At 35.6% G+C, this 16,746-nt stretch overlaps 4 protein-coding genes across 4 annotated transcripts; all 4 read right to left on the bottom strand.

The window, feature by feature from the left end:
- Window positions 1-78: 78 nt before the first annotated feature.
- Window positions 79-3,393, bottom strand: LOC107905461 (26S proteasome regulatory subunit S10B homolog B). Its single transcript, XM_016832119.2, has 10 exons — window positions 3,138-3,393; window positions 2,467-2,586; window positions 2,153-2,289; window positions 1,897-2,058; window positions 1,670-1,756; window positions 1,493-1,579; window positions 1,270-1,407; window positions 654-845; window positions 474-572; window positions 79-328 (listed from the first exon to the last, which is right to left on the bottom strand). The coding sequence occupies exons 1-10, from the start codon at window positions 3,235-3,237 to the stop codon at window positions 254-256; spliced, it is 1,197 nt and encodes a 398-aa protein (XP_016687608.1). The 5' UTR covers window positions 3,238-3,393; the 3' UTR covers window positions 79-253.
- Window positions 3,394-4,066: 673 nt separating this feature from the next.
- Window positions 4,067-7,203, bottom strand: LOC107905463 (uncharacterized). Its single transcript, XM_016832122.2, has 6 exons — window positions 6,551-7,203; window positions 6,180-6,451; window positions 5,783-5,937; window positions 5,010-5,272; window positions 4,774-4,836; window positions 4,067-4,643 (listed from the first exon to the last, which is right to left on the bottom strand). Exons 1-6 carry the CDS (start codon window positions 6,989-6,991, stop codon window positions 4,383-4,385), a joined length of 1,455 nt encoding a protein of 484 aa, XP_016687611.1. The 5' UTR covers window positions 6,992-7,203; the 3' UTR covers window positions 4,067-4,382.
- Window positions 7,204-7,803: 600 nt separating this feature from the next.
- LOC107905464 (peroxidase 9) lies at window positions 7,804-9,394 on the bottom strand. The gene is made up of 4 exons (XM_016832123.2): window positions 9,077-9,394; window positions 8,759-8,950; window positions 8,498-8,663; window positions 7,804-8,394 (listed from the first exon to the last, which is right to left on the bottom strand). The coding sequence occupies exons 1-4, from the start codon at window positions 9,353-9,355 to the stop codon at window positions 7,982-7,984; spliced, it is 1,050 nt and encodes a 349-aa protein (XP_016687612.2). The 5' UTR covers window positions 9,356-9,394; the 3' UTR covers window positions 7,804-7,981.
- A 2,951-nt stretch (window positions 9,395-12,345) lies between these two features.
- LOC107905465 (GTPase HflX) lies at window positions 12,346-16,519 on the bottom strand. Its single transcript, XM_016832124.2, has 13 exons — window positions 16,042-16,519; window positions 15,817-15,959; window positions 15,621-15,737; window positions 15,333-15,447; window positions 15,077-15,214; window positions 14,851-14,946; window positions 14,639-14,752; window positions 14,138-14,206; window positions 13,865-13,935; window positions 13,697-13,790; window positions 13,035-13,163; window positions 12,833-12,922; window positions 12,346-12,734 (listed from the first exon to the last, which is right to left on the bottom strand). The coding sequence occupies exons 1-13, from the start codon at window positions 16,417-16,419 to the stop codon at window positions 12,642-12,644; spliced, it is 1,647 nt and encodes a 548-aa protein (XP_016687613.1). The 5' UTR covers window positions 16,420-16,519; the 3' UTR covers window positions 12,346-12,641.
- Between the last annotated feature and the right edge of the window lie 227 nt (window positions 16,520-16,746).

The following is a 16,746-nucleotide window of genomic DNA, read 5'->3' as shown; positions in this document are numbered from 1 at the left end:
CGACCTAACTTTATGTACGAAAAGAACCCAACATTTCAGGCTGAAACCCGCAACTGTCAATAATAAAGAGACTGGTGGTGGTGGTTGAAAATTTTGAGATTGAAATATAAATTCATTTAAGAGCCCAAACTAAATCACTCCAGAATGAAAATAAGTCAATTTCCTGAAACATGCAGAAGGGGTCCATGATTCAAGTATGACTAGAGGGCTGTAATTATGGCAACATTATAATGCACTGTCCAACAGAAAACTTCTAGTCTTTCCCAAAATCAGCACTGTAATGTGCACTTGATTCCAGTTTCTTAGCTTCGTTCAATTTTCTTACTGCCTGCAATTTATAACCAAATAGAAGAAAGCCCATCATTAGTATACCGGGAATTGGAAAATTCTCCATTCCACAGAGTTCTAGACTAGTGCACATAAGCCACCAATTTTTCGTAACGCATTCTTTCAAGTTTCATGGTTATATATACCTTCATGAAATCTTCATGGATGACATAATCACGCTCTGCACGGATTGCTGACATTCCAGCCTCCGTGCAAACATTTCGTAGATCAGCACCATTAAAGCCCTAAAGTAATAAGGACAAAAAACAATCTTAGCGATGAGTATTACAGCCATGAAACAGAAACAAGCCACACCTTTGACTAACCTCAGCAAGTTTAACAACAGCCTCATAATCGATTTCACCATGCTTGGCAATGCCAGCAGCATGAATCTTGAGGATCTCCATTCTGGATTGCTCATTTGGCAATGGAATCTCTATCTTTCGGTCTAGCCGCCCGGGACGAAGAAGTGCAGGATCTAAAACATCAGGTCTGTTTGTGGCCATGATCATTTTAACCTACACGAAACAATTTAAGTTCAATAATGATTTTGGGAACATAAAAACAAACCAATGTACCGGGCAGCAATTAGGGGTGCATTGAGAGAAATTTCAGCTCCAAACAATAAATGCAATAAAATAAAAATATATATAATTAAATCCACCAGGCATGCACTTGAAGATGTTAATGAGTAGACCTGTTTTTCAAGGACCATAAAGGAGAAGTTATGATCCTGCAGTACTAGAGTGGAATATGCACCCTACTAGATAAAACAGTGATTAAAGGCACTTGGAAGTTTACAGAGACAAGATACCAGAACACCCCCCCCCCTCTTTAGCCACTTTGTGAGGAAAGCATATAAAATATAAGATTACAAACTATGGCATATAGAATATCTGTTCAAATCACAACTTGTACCATGCTCATGACCAAATTATGTACCTTCCCAAGCTGATCAAATCCGTCAAGCTGATTAAGTAACTCCATCAACGTTCTCTGTATTTCACGATCAGCACTCGTTCCCTCACTGAAACGGCGTCCACCAATGGCATCAATCTCATCCATAAAGATGATGCAAGGCTGAACACAAAGAAGCAAATATATGAATGGCATTAATGGATACAAAGAAGCACAAAAGCAAACATTCATAACTCCAGGTTCTCACTTGGTGATCCCTTGCATATCCAAACATTTCTCGTATCAATCTTGCACTTTCTCCAATATATTTGTCAATTATTGCACTTGAAACAACCTGGTTTCAGATGAGAAAAAGTTAGATGCATTCATTCAAGGACAGGATGAGAAAACCACAAAGGTAAGACATAGATTCAAAAATACTGACCTTTAAGAAGTTAGCATCAATATTACTTGCTATTGCTCTAGCTAGCAATGTCTTGCCTGTACCAGGAGGTCCATAGAGGAGCACACCCTGCAAGGAAGACAAGAAATTTCAGGATTGTCAACCATACATCACTCCACTGTAGCATGCTTCACCCATCAACATATACAAAAGCACACCCATTGAAATTCAGAATTGACAGAGAGAGGAAGACTGGAAGTAATAATCACCTTGGGAGGTTTGATCCCAACTCTAAGGAAAAGCTCAGGATTCATGAGAGGGAGCTCGATAGATTCCCTTAGCTCTCGAATTTGATCAGATAAACCACCGACAGCTGAGTAGCTAACATTACCAGGATCTTCATGCAGCATGTTGTAAACAACTGGATCAACCTGCCATCAAAAGATGTACTGGGATTTGAAATATCTGCAGAGAAAACTTGCTTTTATATCATAAATAAAGCTGAACTAGTTAGGATGGTAATACCTCACGTGGAAGAGCCCGCATTATTGTCAGTGTTGTCATGTCAAGAACTACTCTAGTTCCTGAAGTTAGTTTCTCCTTATCAACTTTGCTGCGGCATCCAACCACATAGCGAGGGCCACTGCTTGCTTTAACAATCACTGAAATGTCATATAGACATCCAAATTTATAGTTACAATATATTCTAAAACAAAATGAACCAACAAGAAGCCAAAACTTCAAATGCAACTACGCAGATGTCAGACTAAGCAATTTTAAAATAAGAACACCAAAACGAACTTTATATTAAAAGGAGGGAGGGGATAGATAGTAGTTACAGCGTTCATTATCAAGAGGCCTGAGAACTTCTCCAATGATCTGTCCAACACTCTGAAGAGACTTTAAATCATCTTCTGTTTTGTTAAAGTCCTTCTTAGCAGCTCTTAAATTCTCCCTACCTTAACATTCAAGAGTGAAATAGCAAGTCAAAAACTATGTTAGGTATGCACTATATTAAGAAGAAAGATAAAGATTTGGTCTTCAAACAACTAATACAACAAGCTGTAGCCAAAGCTACAAACATCCTTTTCTTTTGTTTCTTCTTAACTACTTTATTTTACCAGAAAGCCAAAATTTCAACTTCATCAACAACATAAACAAGATCCAATCATCAACCCAAGTCGAAGACATTGAAAAACATAATTTCAGTTGAAAACAAAGCAGTTATCTATCGCAGCAACCAAGGCTTAAGACTTTCTCGCCAAATTTTACCTACCCAAGCTGCCTCTACAATTAACAGGAAAAAAGGATCTAACTTCCAAAGCAGCAATATTTGTAAAACAACGAAGCAGCTGATATGACCGAGAGCGGAAGCAAAACCCTAATTCCTAAATCGTAAATGGGCAAACCGCAAAAAAAAACAATAATTTAAATGCAAAACGAGGAAAAGAGAAAAGTGACCCCAATTAGGGGTAAGAGGGTGAGGATTATGGGAAGAGGTGGGGAATACCTGCTCGAATTCTCGATTCATACTCTTTGTGTTGAAGGAGTTTCTTCCGGTACTCCGCAATAGCATTATGGCGTCGTACAGCGTCTTCTCCGTCGCTCATTGTCACAATCTATGATCGAAATGGTCTGACTTTGAAGAAAGCTTGGTGTCTGGGCTTTCCCAAGGTTCCTTGGGTAAGAGGTTGCGCGAGATTGGGGCTATTTGTATTTTGTAAACTCTGCCAGGTATGTATATATATATACATGTATTCTAAAGCGGCCTGGGCTAAAATTTCCCTTTTAGATTTTATAAGGTTAAAATATGCCCTAGGTCCCTGAACTCTTTACAAATTTAGAATTTAGTTCCTATACTTTTATTTTCAGGATTTAGTCCATCTACTTTTTAAATTTTACAATTTAAATCCAATTATTAAGAATGTTTTTTTATTATTAAATTGATTGGTATGACATTTTGAAATAAATAAAAAATTCTTATTTGATAGCAATGTAACTAAAAAATGATGTTGCAATAAACCTAAATTTAACAAAATAATTTTAATAGTTTCAATAATTTGACCTAAACTTTAAATTTTGAAAAGTAGAGAAAGATTAAATTCTCAAAAAGAATAAAGAGACTAAATCCCAAATTTACAAAGAATACAAGGACATATGGTACAATTCAGCGTATTAAAAATAAGTACATTTAAATTTATTTCTGTTGGGCGACAAGTATTTTATAATTTTAAATTGAATTTATAGTAAATAGATTTGACCTATTTGCTATTTGCTATTTGCTATTTATTAAAACAAAGTTATACAAAGAAGTAAAAAGAGAAAACTTGTTGCAAAAAAGAAGAGGAAACTACACTTAATTCATTTTATTCATAAGTAGAGAAAAGGCTTAGGCGACAAGGGATGATGCATTTAAACAAAATCTAAAAATCTCCAATCTTTAAACTTAAATCCTCAATTAAACCATTTCAAGGGGAAAGATATCAACCATTACATTGGGAATCTTGAATCCAACCAATTTAAGAATCACAATTTTTCTGTCTCTAGATTTACGTATAAAAGAATAAATTTAAACGTAAAAAAGAATGAAAAATGGGTATCATAACATGATTATCTACAGTTTTCCCCCCACTTGCTACATAATATACAAATAGATTTTACCCTCAAGTTTATTATTCATCAGATGCTTGACAAAAACAGCAGAGAGCAACTTCGGTACCGGATGATGAAGGCACTGAACAGTGCAGCAAAGTTTTCAAGACTCAGAGTGGCGCTTTGCCTTGTGCAGCAGTATTTCCTTCAGAACCTTGGCAATTCTTTCAGACATGTGATGCTCTAAAAATCTCTCTTTCACCCTTTCATATCCTCTCTTCCCCATAGTCAGCCTCTTCTCTACATTTGTAGCTAGTTTCACGATATTATTTGAGAGGGGCATCACGCCTTCTTTGCCAGCAGGATGCAACAAGCTTGTTGTCCCGTTTACCACTATCTCCATGGTGCCACCGGCAGCTGTGCCCTGAATAATAAATGTAATCAACAATAGCACCCAAAAAAGAAAAAAGTGGTTACATTGCTTTGTTAAAATGAAAAGAGAGAGAATTGGTAGATTGCAAAGAAGAATTTCTATTAGATATTACAGGGCATACCAGGACAGGAAGCTGAAAGGCCATAGCTTCTATTGTTATCCTTCCGAAACACTCTCCCCGGGCCTAAATGTGACAACAACTTGTAAGCTTTGCCAGGAAAGCAAAAGCAAATCATACTTGATAGATATGTCATGAAATGGAACACGAATGAAGCTATAGTATATACTATGAGTTTATGGTGCTGCAATTAGTACTGCTTACAACACAAATAAACAACATAGTTATTCAGAGAATACCTGAGAATTTTGAACAAGAACATCGATAGAAGCCAGATAGGGAGCTACAGTTAGGGTTTTATTAACAAAGTGAACTCGACCCTGCATATTATTCTGTGATACAAAGTTACGCAGCTCTGTTTCAAACTTTGTCTGAGCATTCATGTCACTTCCCACTATCACCGCATGAATTGGTGGCACCTTTAGTTTTCTCTCCTGGATCAACTTCAAACTTTCATGAAATGAACGGAGAAATAGGTCCTGACCCTTCCCTCGGGAAACACCTGAAACAGTACAGGGATTGGTGCTCAAAAGATGATAAATCAGTACAGTAGGCTCGAACCATATAACATATTTCAACATTCTGCAATAATTTAGTCGTTCAGAGTTGTGAAAGAACACAAGGTGTTTGCAAGAACACAAACAAAAAACAAAAGGAGATATGCTACCAAGGAAAATGGAGGAAGAAATTGGCAATTGATCAAAGCTCTAAAATATAACCATAATCCGATGAAGAATAATTTTATTCATGCAACAATGCCTGTGGGGAACCTCATTGAGAATAAAAAATTTCCCAGGCCTACAATGCAAACTGAATCATGGAATAATTAAGAGGCTGTTGACTCAAGGAACCAAAGCTGCTAGCAGGAGTATAGGATACTAAAATCATCCATGCAATCAATTCTCAGAAAGGCAACAATAACTATGAACCACAAAATCAAACTAGGATTTCAACCACTAAGGATCCACTGTAAGCATGTGTTTTATTTATAATACATCCAAAGCATACATACTATTTATAAGAGCAAAGACTAGATCTTCATTTTTCACGCCAAGAGATTCACGAACATGCTCACAGAGAACCCTTTTGGCAACTCTATTTTCAGCCACTTCCATTAGCTCCTTGCTGTTTCCTAAGTGCACAACGTATGTTTCAGGCATTTTGATCCTGTAAAATAAACTGTAAAATTAAGACAAACAACCAAAAACAGCAAAAAAAAAAGAAAAGGGGTGAAACATATATTTAAATCATAGAGTCAATAGGTGTATCTGAATCCTATAATCCACATATGACAATAACATCCACCAGCATTGTAACCGTACTCCAAAGCCTCTTAAATCTTCATATATATTAGCATTAGCAGACAATAAAATCCTAAAACTTATAGCAGATGGTACAAAAACCATTACCCTAATCGTTCCCGAGTCCGGTTTTTCCAGTAATTTGCTGTGGTGTGTGAATCAATCATGGCACCTCCAACTAAAGGGAGGTGCTTAACATATTCTAGCTTGAAGTAATGTCCTCGCATTTCATGAATCCACCAGAGAACCTTTGGAAGAACATCAGCAACATGTTCTTTAAGAACAGCATCCAGCCACTTTCCAGCAACCGCAGTGTTCAAAACTACCAAATCAGCCTTTAGAGCAGTATCTATAGCTTCTTGACCTTTGGCAGAGAAAACCTTGATAAAAGTTGGAAAAAACCCAATGTGTTAAAATTTCGAAACAACATTTGCATTGAAGACAGAAGAAAACAAAGAAACCAAGAAATTAAGAATTACCTGAACCCCTCGATTCAACATCTTATGTTCTAAACTGTAAATGATGTCATCAGATTCGGTTTGTTTCTGATTTGTTACCCAGACAACGTCGGCGCCAACTTCTCTTAGCAGAAATGCCAGTTCCATTAACAATAAAGGCCCACCGGAAAGGGAGAGTTCGTGAGAGACTAAGAGAACGAGTTTTGACTTCATGAAATCGAGAGGATTTGGAGTCGGCGCTTCATCATTGTGGTTAACTTGATGGTGGGTACCCCCTTTTTCTTCTTCTTGTCCTTCTCGGATGAAATTGCCGACATTGTTAATAGAACCGTTACTGCAAGAATCGAAGGTGGATCTGATGAGGAAGGCCATGAGTGTTGATAGAGAAAGGAGTAATAGAATCATAAGTGGCCATCTCTTTTTCTGCTGGGTTGTAATCCATGCGCTCGGTTGCTTACCCATTCTTTCAAATATTGCTTAGCTTCGCTAATTTACTACTGCTTTGCTTTCGATCTATAAATGAATATCAGCAGTGAATTACCCGAACTATTTGAGAATTCACGTTTCGATTCGACGATCAACGATTTGCTTGTTTGCTTTACTGGTTGAAGAAGCAATTCGACCAAAAGCAAGAGCCCAGCTCAGTCTCGTTGTCGCTGGACGTGAAATTTTGCGGGCTTTCATTTGGGATTTTACCCTTTGTAATATCCATCTTTATTGGGCTATTAGATCACTATCCGACTACTAGCGTGCTGGATGCTTTCAACCCAAATCTTGATCCATATAATAAACTAACACCTCTTAACCCTAATGCAATTTTGAGGCCTAAACCTAGACAATTATTCTTATATTAGGTTTAAATTTTTTTATTTAAATCAGTCCCTAATTATTTTCATATTGAGACTTGAGTTTTTCTTTGTCAAATTAAATTTTAATTTTTTTTCAAAAGAAAGATAAAAAAGTTCAGTCATGGTTAAGAAACAATTACTAAGTTTAGGAGTTAACTTGAAAAAAAAATTTAAGGTCCAATGTAAGAACAATTGTTTACTTCAAGTCCTAATGTGAAAATAATTATCAAGTTTTGATTGGATCAGAAAATTCTAACCCCATATGAGATCAGACCCTAAAATGTATATTAATTCAATGTATGAATGAGCACTTGTTAAAATTCCTAAATAAGATAAAAAAAAAACTTCAATATGTTTAAATTTACGTCCTCCAGTATTGATAATAATGACATCGTATTAAGACCCGGTGAATATAACTCTAATTAGTTTATGATAATAATAAACTTTGATTCATTCATTAAACATTAAAAACCTTACATCCTCAACAACATTTTCCCCCCTTGTTTCTAAATGAAATTAAGGGATGTTACTCAACAACGCTTACCATTGCAAAACAACACAATTTGCTGTCAGACATGACTCACCAGATACCATAATTCATATCCTAGTTAACTAAGCGACAATTCTTCCTTACTTCCCCATTAAAACCAGTTAGAGGACTAATGTTTCCCATCTTAATCATGGACTTGGCAAATTGTTTAAAGAAGAGATTCTCATCCTTTGCGTAAGCTTTAACCAACTCCATTGTATTTCCAACATTCCCTGTCAAAAGCACTTCATCCGAATTGAGCAGTCCTTTTCCCCACAAAATAAGCTTGAAGTAAAGGTTGTCGAATTTTACAGGGGACCCGAAATCCAAAGGTGAAATGTTGTTGTCACCGCCAGATTTGGGACACACAGATTTCAAGCCATAGTAGTAGGTTCTTTCTAGTGTTTGGTCTGGCAGGTTGTTTCCGTTTTGGTTGTAGAGTCTCTGCTTGAAGGTCGCACACCTGGCTACACCAATGGTATGTCCTCCTGAAACATTAGTACATGTTCAAAATGAGTAAGCCATTATAAGGTCAAAGACGGTTTTTAATTATGTTATGGTCTGACTGAAAACGTGGGACAATGGGTTGACCTGAGAGAGCAACGAGGTCTACTTCATCAAGACCTTGACGTTGGAAAAGTGTTATCAGGTTCTGAAGAGTGGAGTTTGGTGGTGGGATGTTGTTGTTTGAAGTGCTGAGGCTCGCTGTCTTTGAATCCCTTCTTCCAAGTGGAAGCTCCCAAGATGGTCCGCCGCTCTGTTATGGCATTAATTGTGGTTAGAAAAAAAAATGTAATGCTGAATTGGCCTTACGAGTACCGTGGAGCTTTTTTTTGCATGCTTTATGCTTACCAAGACAGTGGAACCACGAGCAGCCATTGCGAGTATGTCAGCACAAGAAACAGTTTGGGGACATGCTTCTTCTAGTCTAGCTTTGATCTCATCAATCACTTCAAAGCCTCTAACGGAGTTCCTGTTTGGTAGTGAATTCTTTTCACTAACGATGGTCGCACTGTTGTCCAACAATATGGATGCATCACAGCCCTATCAGACGAAAAAGAGGGTGGAAACTTTATATAATTTTACGAGTTACAGTAACAAAATCGAACCAAGTTATTTAAGCAATTGTTTGCGTCTGCATTAAATAAAAAAGTGGAAGAAGCAAGTAACCTGCACGAAACAATCGTGGAAATGAAGCCTTAGCAAAGAGGCAGCCATCCTAGGCTCTTTTGCTATGGCCTTCTCTAGAACTGACATGACGATGTCCTCAGCTTGAGGGCATGAAAACTGATAGAACTGTGGGAAAAGGCCATATGAAGGTGCACCAGATTGACCACCTGGCGCACCAACACCTCCCCAGCCAAAACCCAAACCAGGGTGAGCCAGAGAAACTGCGGCTGACAGGAAAGCTGTTACTAGGAAGCCAAAAGCTACTTTAAAATACGCCATTGATGATTTGAAATAAGTGTTAGCGATAAACGGTCATTGGTTGGCAATGGAATTTATAATGGTTGTAACGATTAAATCAACTGCTCCACTCGGCAAATCTTCCCGGAAAAAGCACCTAATACTGATAGCCAAGACTGCGTCAACTTGTCTCCACGCTTATTTTCGTGCGGTGCTTCTGGTTTACCTGCTCCTTACGCTTCATAGCTTATTATAGTAAGGATTAATTTAGTCACTCCTTCCCAAAACCCAAATCTCATCTCAATGTAAATGAAAATTGAACGCTACATTTAGCATTAGCCTAGAAAGAAACAACCCAAAGATGGATAGTTTACATGTTGGTTTTGACTTTGTATCGTATAAATTTCTTTTATATATAAGAGCAAATAATTACGTCACCATAGGTAAGGGGTTTACTAACAAAGTAATCCAATCTCAATTAACTTTAAATTTTTGTAAGTTTGTCATTAAATCAGCGATGTGATTGATGTATTGTATAAATTTTAATGCATTTGAATATGCCTGTTATGTTGAGATTATTATTTTTGGTTTTTGAGATTTTTTTTAATTATCTATATTTTTTTATTAAAGCACACATGTCTAGAATAAAGTTAGAATTTTTTTAAGGGATATTAGATTGAATTATAAATTTTTTGAGGGATCAATGTGTAATTTTATTACGTGTTAATTTATATTTTCATCATTTTTGAAAGACAAAATAAATTTTTATTTTTTTTATTTTGGGGAGTGTAATTTCACTATGGGTTAACTTACTTTAATTATTTCTAAAGAGACTAAAGAAAAAAAATTTCCATTTTGGAGGCCCTAGGCCCTTGCCAACCCCTTGGCATCATCTTTAACTTCTGTACATGTCAAGTATTCATTAGACCATATGACGTCATTTATTCTAAATATTAAATTGAATATTAAAGTCAAACTCATGCCAAATTGAAAAGAAAAAAACCTCAAGTAACAAAATAAACATTAGTATATTAATGCTAAGAGTAAATTACAATCAATATCACTAAACTATTAGTAAGTTTACATTTTGGTCACTCAACTTCAAAAGATTACAAAATAGACATTGAGTTATTCGGAAGTTTTCATTTAAGTCACTCAACTATTCAAAAGTTTTTCATTTAAGTTACTAGACTATTAACATTTTTTTTTAAATTCGTCCAAGCGACAATTTGACAATCGTTATAGTGGATCAGTATTCATCAACAAGTACAAAAGCATACCTTAGATCCAAGTTGATCTAACTGTTTCATTAAGAAAAACTGAACTGAAGAAGAAAAAGAGAAAAAGAAAGAGAAAAAAAGCTTTCAATTAATGCAAACAATACGAACTAGGGGTGAGCATTCGATCGAATCAAATCGAAAATTTTCGAGTTAATCAAGTTTTCGAATCTCATTTTATCATCCTAACTTTACTTGAAGTTTTCTCGAATCGAGTTGAATGAGATGGAATTCGAATCGAATCAAATCGAATATATTTGTTCGAGTTAAATTTTAAAAAATAATTTTGGGTCCTTGTAACCATTGTCACCTATCGTAATAAAATTTATCCACCTTAATCAAAATTTTTATTAACTTTCACCACTTCATAATTTATTTATTAATTTTTTTATATACTGATTAGCTTCTTTGCTTGCTTAGTTGTTTCAATTATCTTCAGATTCTTGTCACTATGTATTTTAGAATTAAAAAATATATTAAATGTAAAAATATGATTTTTTAATAAAAGTTATTTTAAAAATAAAATGTGAAATTGATACAAATATAAAATTTTAACACGAATATTTTATGACATAATTAATAATTCAATTTTAATATAAATATTCAATATGACTAAACAATTCAATAATATAAATAATATAAAATGTGAAATTTAATTTAATAATATAAATAGTAGATATAAATAAAATTATTACTATTTATGTTTAGTAAATTTTTTTTTGGATATTTTGATTTTTTATTTGGGAGTAAATGGTGGGAAGTAAAAGTTTAGGGGAAAAATAAAAAGTTTTGGGGAATAAAAGTTTGAGGGAAAGTAAATAGGGGAGTAAAATTTTGGAGGGAAAATATTAAAAAAAATTGGAGGGGGAAGGGTTTGGAATAGATGGGAGGTGGGATGGGAAGGGAATAAAAGTTTTAGGGGAAAAGTGGGAGGGAGTAAAAATTTTGGGGGAAAATAAAAGGTTTTAAGGGTTTTGGGGAGTAAAATTTTGAGAAAAAATAAATGGGAGAGTAAAATTTTGGTAGGAAATGGATTTTGGGTAGATTGGGGGGTTGGGAGGGGAGGGGAGTAAAAGTTTTGGAGAGAAAGTGGGAAGGGGTAAATGTTTTGAGGGAAAAGTAAAAAGATTTGAGAGTTTTGGGTAAAAATGTAAAATATTATAGTTTGATATTCAAATTATTCGAATTATTCGAGTTATTCGAATTCGAAAACTCAACTCAATTCGAACTCGAAATTCGAAAAAAAATTCGAGTTTATTCGAATAACTCGATTAACTCGATTCGTTTAACTCGAAATTCGAATTTTTTTTCGATTTTTTTGAGTCGAATCGAGTTTTGCTCACCCCTAATACGAACAACAAAGATCATACAAGATCGATTTTAATAGCCCAGTAACTTAAATGAAAACTTCTGAATATTGAATAAAACTTTTTAAAATTGAATGACCAAAATATAAACTTAATAATAATTTAAAAACCTTTAGTGTAATTTACCCCAATACTAATTATTTCTTTCCGCGTTATCTGCAAAAGTGGTTGAAAGACATTAGTAACTACATATAAGGAACAAGGAATTTCAAAGAGGAAAGATGACGACAGGGTTGACCCTTTCACAAATTCGAGTGGTTAACCTGCTACCGAGCTACTTTAGCTTTCAGATTCATCTACTTCATGGTAGCAAATCAAAGTTAGATGTTGGCTTTTCCTTCGACTAGCAGTTTCACGTCTCATTGCAAAACAAAGTACGATGTCAGTATGAAGTATGAACCCCTGTTTTATTCAATATCTGACGATTTAGTCATGCTAGTGCCTTGGGGTCTTATAATCTAGCACATCAAATTTACACAGAAAACCGACATTCATTGTTGTCAAGTTCAACGTCTATTACATATTTAATGACAACGGAGCTGGGTATTCTATATACACTGGTATTGGGGCAATGCTGTACTGAAAAATGTGCTGCTGCTGTCCTCCCAAATCACCCTCTTGCTCTTGAAAACTCATCGAATTTAATACAAACTATTGAAAGGTTACATTCAAGAGAGTTGAAAGTTATGATTTACACAGTTGCCTCATTGGGGTAAGCAGCCTAGCAAAACGAAGAGGGACAAATGCCTTGACAAATGTCCCGTTTTCGGTATATTCCTGTAGAAGGGAAAAGACATATAAGAAAACAGCAGCGATATTAACTCTCTTTATAATGAGTGGAAAATAGATTAGTTCAATATTTAGCTAATACTTACAGTTTTCTCCACCATTCCAACCTGATGTATGGTACTCAGAAGTTCCCCTTTGTCAAATGGGACAAAAGCTTCCACCGGAACCATGGAATCCTATTAAAAAAGAACATTACTCACTAGTAAAACACAGTCCAGATCCAGAATTTCACTGAATGAACCACTTTCATGTTTTAAAGATACTGAAATCTGAACATCAATTAAATACCTTTAGTTTTTCCTGCACAGCATTGCAGAATTCCAGCAAGCCCTCACCAGTCAAAGCAGATATACAAACAATATCTTCCCTTCTCTCTGCTTCTAACTTGATCTTTTCTGGATCAGTAACTTTATCGACCTGCCATAAATAGTCCATTTCATGTTGCAATAACAGAACTTTGGGAAAATGCACAGAATATGATACATACATGCATATATATATCACCAACATTACAGATAAGCTCCACTCCTATGACAATTAGGAATACAAGACTGTGTAACATAAGCAATTTAATCCCTTTCTGATGCATGGTTCATAAACCAGGATACAGAATACTTTAACACATGTTATAATCACTATGAATACTTTAGTGTGTGTCTAAAAGCAAAATCGGCCTGTAAAAGTAGATTATAAATTCTAAAAAAATTAGATTAGAAAGGAAGAATAAATCTATGCAAAAACAAATGGTATAAGCATGCTGAGGTAAGATAGACTGCAGGCACCATGTGCAATTAAGCAACAAAAAAAACGCAAGGTTTCATGCAGATGTATTGAGCAGATATAAAGTTATAAAAATCACAAGTACAATAAGCTGTGAGGAAAAGGGTCAAATTGTTCATTATGCATGTTTCAATTCTTAGTATCTTAGAGATAGAGAATATCTCCATTACCTTGTTCCAGACCATTAATTTTGGAATTTCTGACACATCTAGTTCTGCTAGAACTTTTTCCACAGCATCTATCTGCTGCTCTGCTAGGGGATGGCTGAAATTGACAGGAAACCTAGTTGAAATTTTGAGAAGAGGGAGAAAAACTAAAAATAGTAGAAAGCATTATACCTGATGTCCACCACATGCACTAAAAGAGAAGACTCAGATATCTCCTCTAATGTAGCTCTGAATGCAGCAACCTACATGAAGCAACCATTAGGTGGAGCTGACATGATTATTTGGGCACCCTCTTTGAACTAATTAGGTATTAAGATTCAATAGAAACATCTTTCAATTTAACTAATTGCGCATGAAGTATTTCAAAATCAGAAGGCACCCTCTTTGACACATAATATGAAGGAGCCCCTCCTAACATAAACATCAAACAGTGAGAAGCATTACCAGGGTTGTTGGCAACTTTTGGATGAAACCAACAGTATCAGTAAGAAGAAATTCACTTCCATTTTTCATCTGGAAAGTACACAACAGAAACAAGTATCCCTTGTTACCGGCAGAGATCATAGATAAAGCAGTAAAAACTCTTTTCAACACCAGAAACAATAAGCAACTTTTGTTCACGAAGACAGTATCTGTACAAGTTTATAAAACCAACATTCATAGATCTAAATCATGCTATATAACTTCTTCAATTCTTAATTCTTTTCTAGCAAAATGAAGTAGCTAGAAGCCCCTAGATTTGAGAATCAAAATGCACTCATAGTGAACAGAAGTGATTAGAATAGCACAACATAGAAATGATATGTTTCTAGATAGAAAAAACTTATAGCTACAGCTGGACAACTTTGTTTTAATTTATATCTTCTCTGACCACTCAATTGCATAAAGAACAGGTTTTTGCTTGAAAGCAAGGTGTAACAATAGGTTTCCAAACTTATGACTGACCTGAACCCTTCTTGTTGTTGGATCAAGGGTAGCAAACAGTCGGTCCTCTGAAAGAACATTAGCTCCAGTCAATTGATTTAAAAGTGTACTCTTGCCCGCATTTGTGTACCCAACCTATAATGCTTTCAAATGTATTATATGTCGGAGACATAAAAGCAACACAATAAAACTGTCCTTGTATTATTTTTTAAAAAAACAGGTTAAGTGCTTACCAAAGATACTACAGGAACGGGAACAGAAAACCGGCGGTTTCTATATTGCTTTCGATGTTTTCTGACAGATTCAAGCTCTTTTTTAAGAACTCCAATCTAGCAAAAGACATAAGTTAGGTCATGGAGGCCCCAATAGCCATAAATCCTATTCTATGTACAAGTTTTGAGTTCCTATAGCAGCATATATCTATCTATAAAATATTGGGAAACAGAAATTGTTGCTCACTTGAGTACGTAAGATACGTTTGTCCACTTCAATTTGTTTCTCACCCATACCCTTCACCTTGCCTCCAGCTTGACGCTCAAGGTGAGTCCACATTTTAGTAAGACGTGGCAATTGGTATTCCATTTGAGCCAATGCAACCTAGAAAGGCCCCATAGCTTGAGTAACAAATGTATAAATTATTCTTCTTTTGATTATCTTCATTACATAAAGGTTTTACCAAGGAGTGCTTTTATTAAACAAACAATCTTAAACTTGCCTGTAAAGCTGCTTCATGCGTTGCAGCTCGCTGATTGAAGATATCCAGGATTAGAGCAGTCCGATCACAAACTCTAACATCCCCACCGAATGCCTTCTCCAAATTCCGCAATTGCCTGAAATTTAATTATAGAGCCAGATGAGATGCAGTGTTAAATAATGAAGGTTGCATTTCAATTTCATAAGGTAAAAACAATTGACATCACAAATTACACTTTCCCCATCGAAAACACTCCAAGCTAGATTCTTATATAAAAGTTGAAACTAAGAAAAATATTACAAACCTTACCCCGGTGAGAGCTCATCATCAAATATTACAGTCTCAACCTCAAAAGCACGAATTGCGCTCTTAATTTCTGCGACCTTTCCTGATCCTATATATGTCCTCGGGTTGGGAGAAGCTAACCTTCAAGGCCAAAAAATAGTCAGACAATTTCAGCTTATAATATGAAAATGCAATTCGATTTAATAGATAAAAATCGTACTTTTGATAAGTTGAACCAACCACCATAAGCCCAGCGGTGTCGGCCAGCTGAGCCAGCTCCTTCAGCGACTCCTCGATGGCAAAAGAATCCGACGTCTCGCCTTTTCGCTCTACGCCCACTAAATAAGCTTTTTCTTCAAAAACCTTCAAAAAAATTTTAAAATTGCTTAGTAGCTAATTCCAAAAATTTCCCCAAAATTTGAACTGATGAAAAAAAAAATTTTACCTCCCTCCCATTTCGTAGCTTGAATCTATCCTCAAAGCTTTCATCATCACTACCATCACCGTCATCTCTCTTCTTTCTAACTCTTACCGATCTCGGTGTATCCTCTTCCACCGGTTCAGCGACGACGGATCCATTAACGAGTTCATCAACCACTTCATTTTCTTCCTCTGCCTCGATAGTCGGGCTCTGCAGTGAAATATTACCTACTTCGTATCCTCGTTGAGCAACCCTGGCAACGAAACTCCTATCGTTGCCGTGAGTAGAAAAAGTGAGAGGGCTAACGGAGCGGTTAAGATTCAAATTCCATGGAAAATTGGAGTCGTAAATTAAAGGTGAAGGACAAGGAGAAATCAGAGAACAAAAACATAAGCTCATCATAAAATCCTAGTGCTGGAATTTCAGAAACTTCTTCTCTCGAAACTGTTACTCCGGATTTAAAAATATTTTCATTTTATTATGTGGTTTATCGCGGTTCGTTAACGGCCTTGATTTTTAGATATGTTTTGTTTGGACTTAGTGAGCTGAATTCTAGCCCAACCTAACTGAACTCTCTTCAGCCCATTGTTTTTGAAAATATCCATCACTGTTTTGAGTATACGAGAAAAGCAAAGCAATGTGATGATGGGGTATATTTAATCCATTGAAATTTAATTCCGTCGATTAATTATATAAAAAATATTCAATTAAGAAAAAAGATCATAGGAA

Source organism: Gossypium hirsutum, chromosome D05, assembly GCF_007990345.1.
Source record: "Gossypium hirsutum isolate 1008001.06 chromosome D05, Gossypium_hirsutum_v2.1, whole genome shotgun sequence".
Lineage (NCBI taxonomy): Eukaryota > Viridiplantae > Streptophyta > Magnoliopsida > Malvales > Malvaceae > Gossypium > Gossypium hirsutum.
Note: the sequence above shows the minus strand (reverse complement) of the source record. Positions and strands in the feature narration are given on the sequence as shown.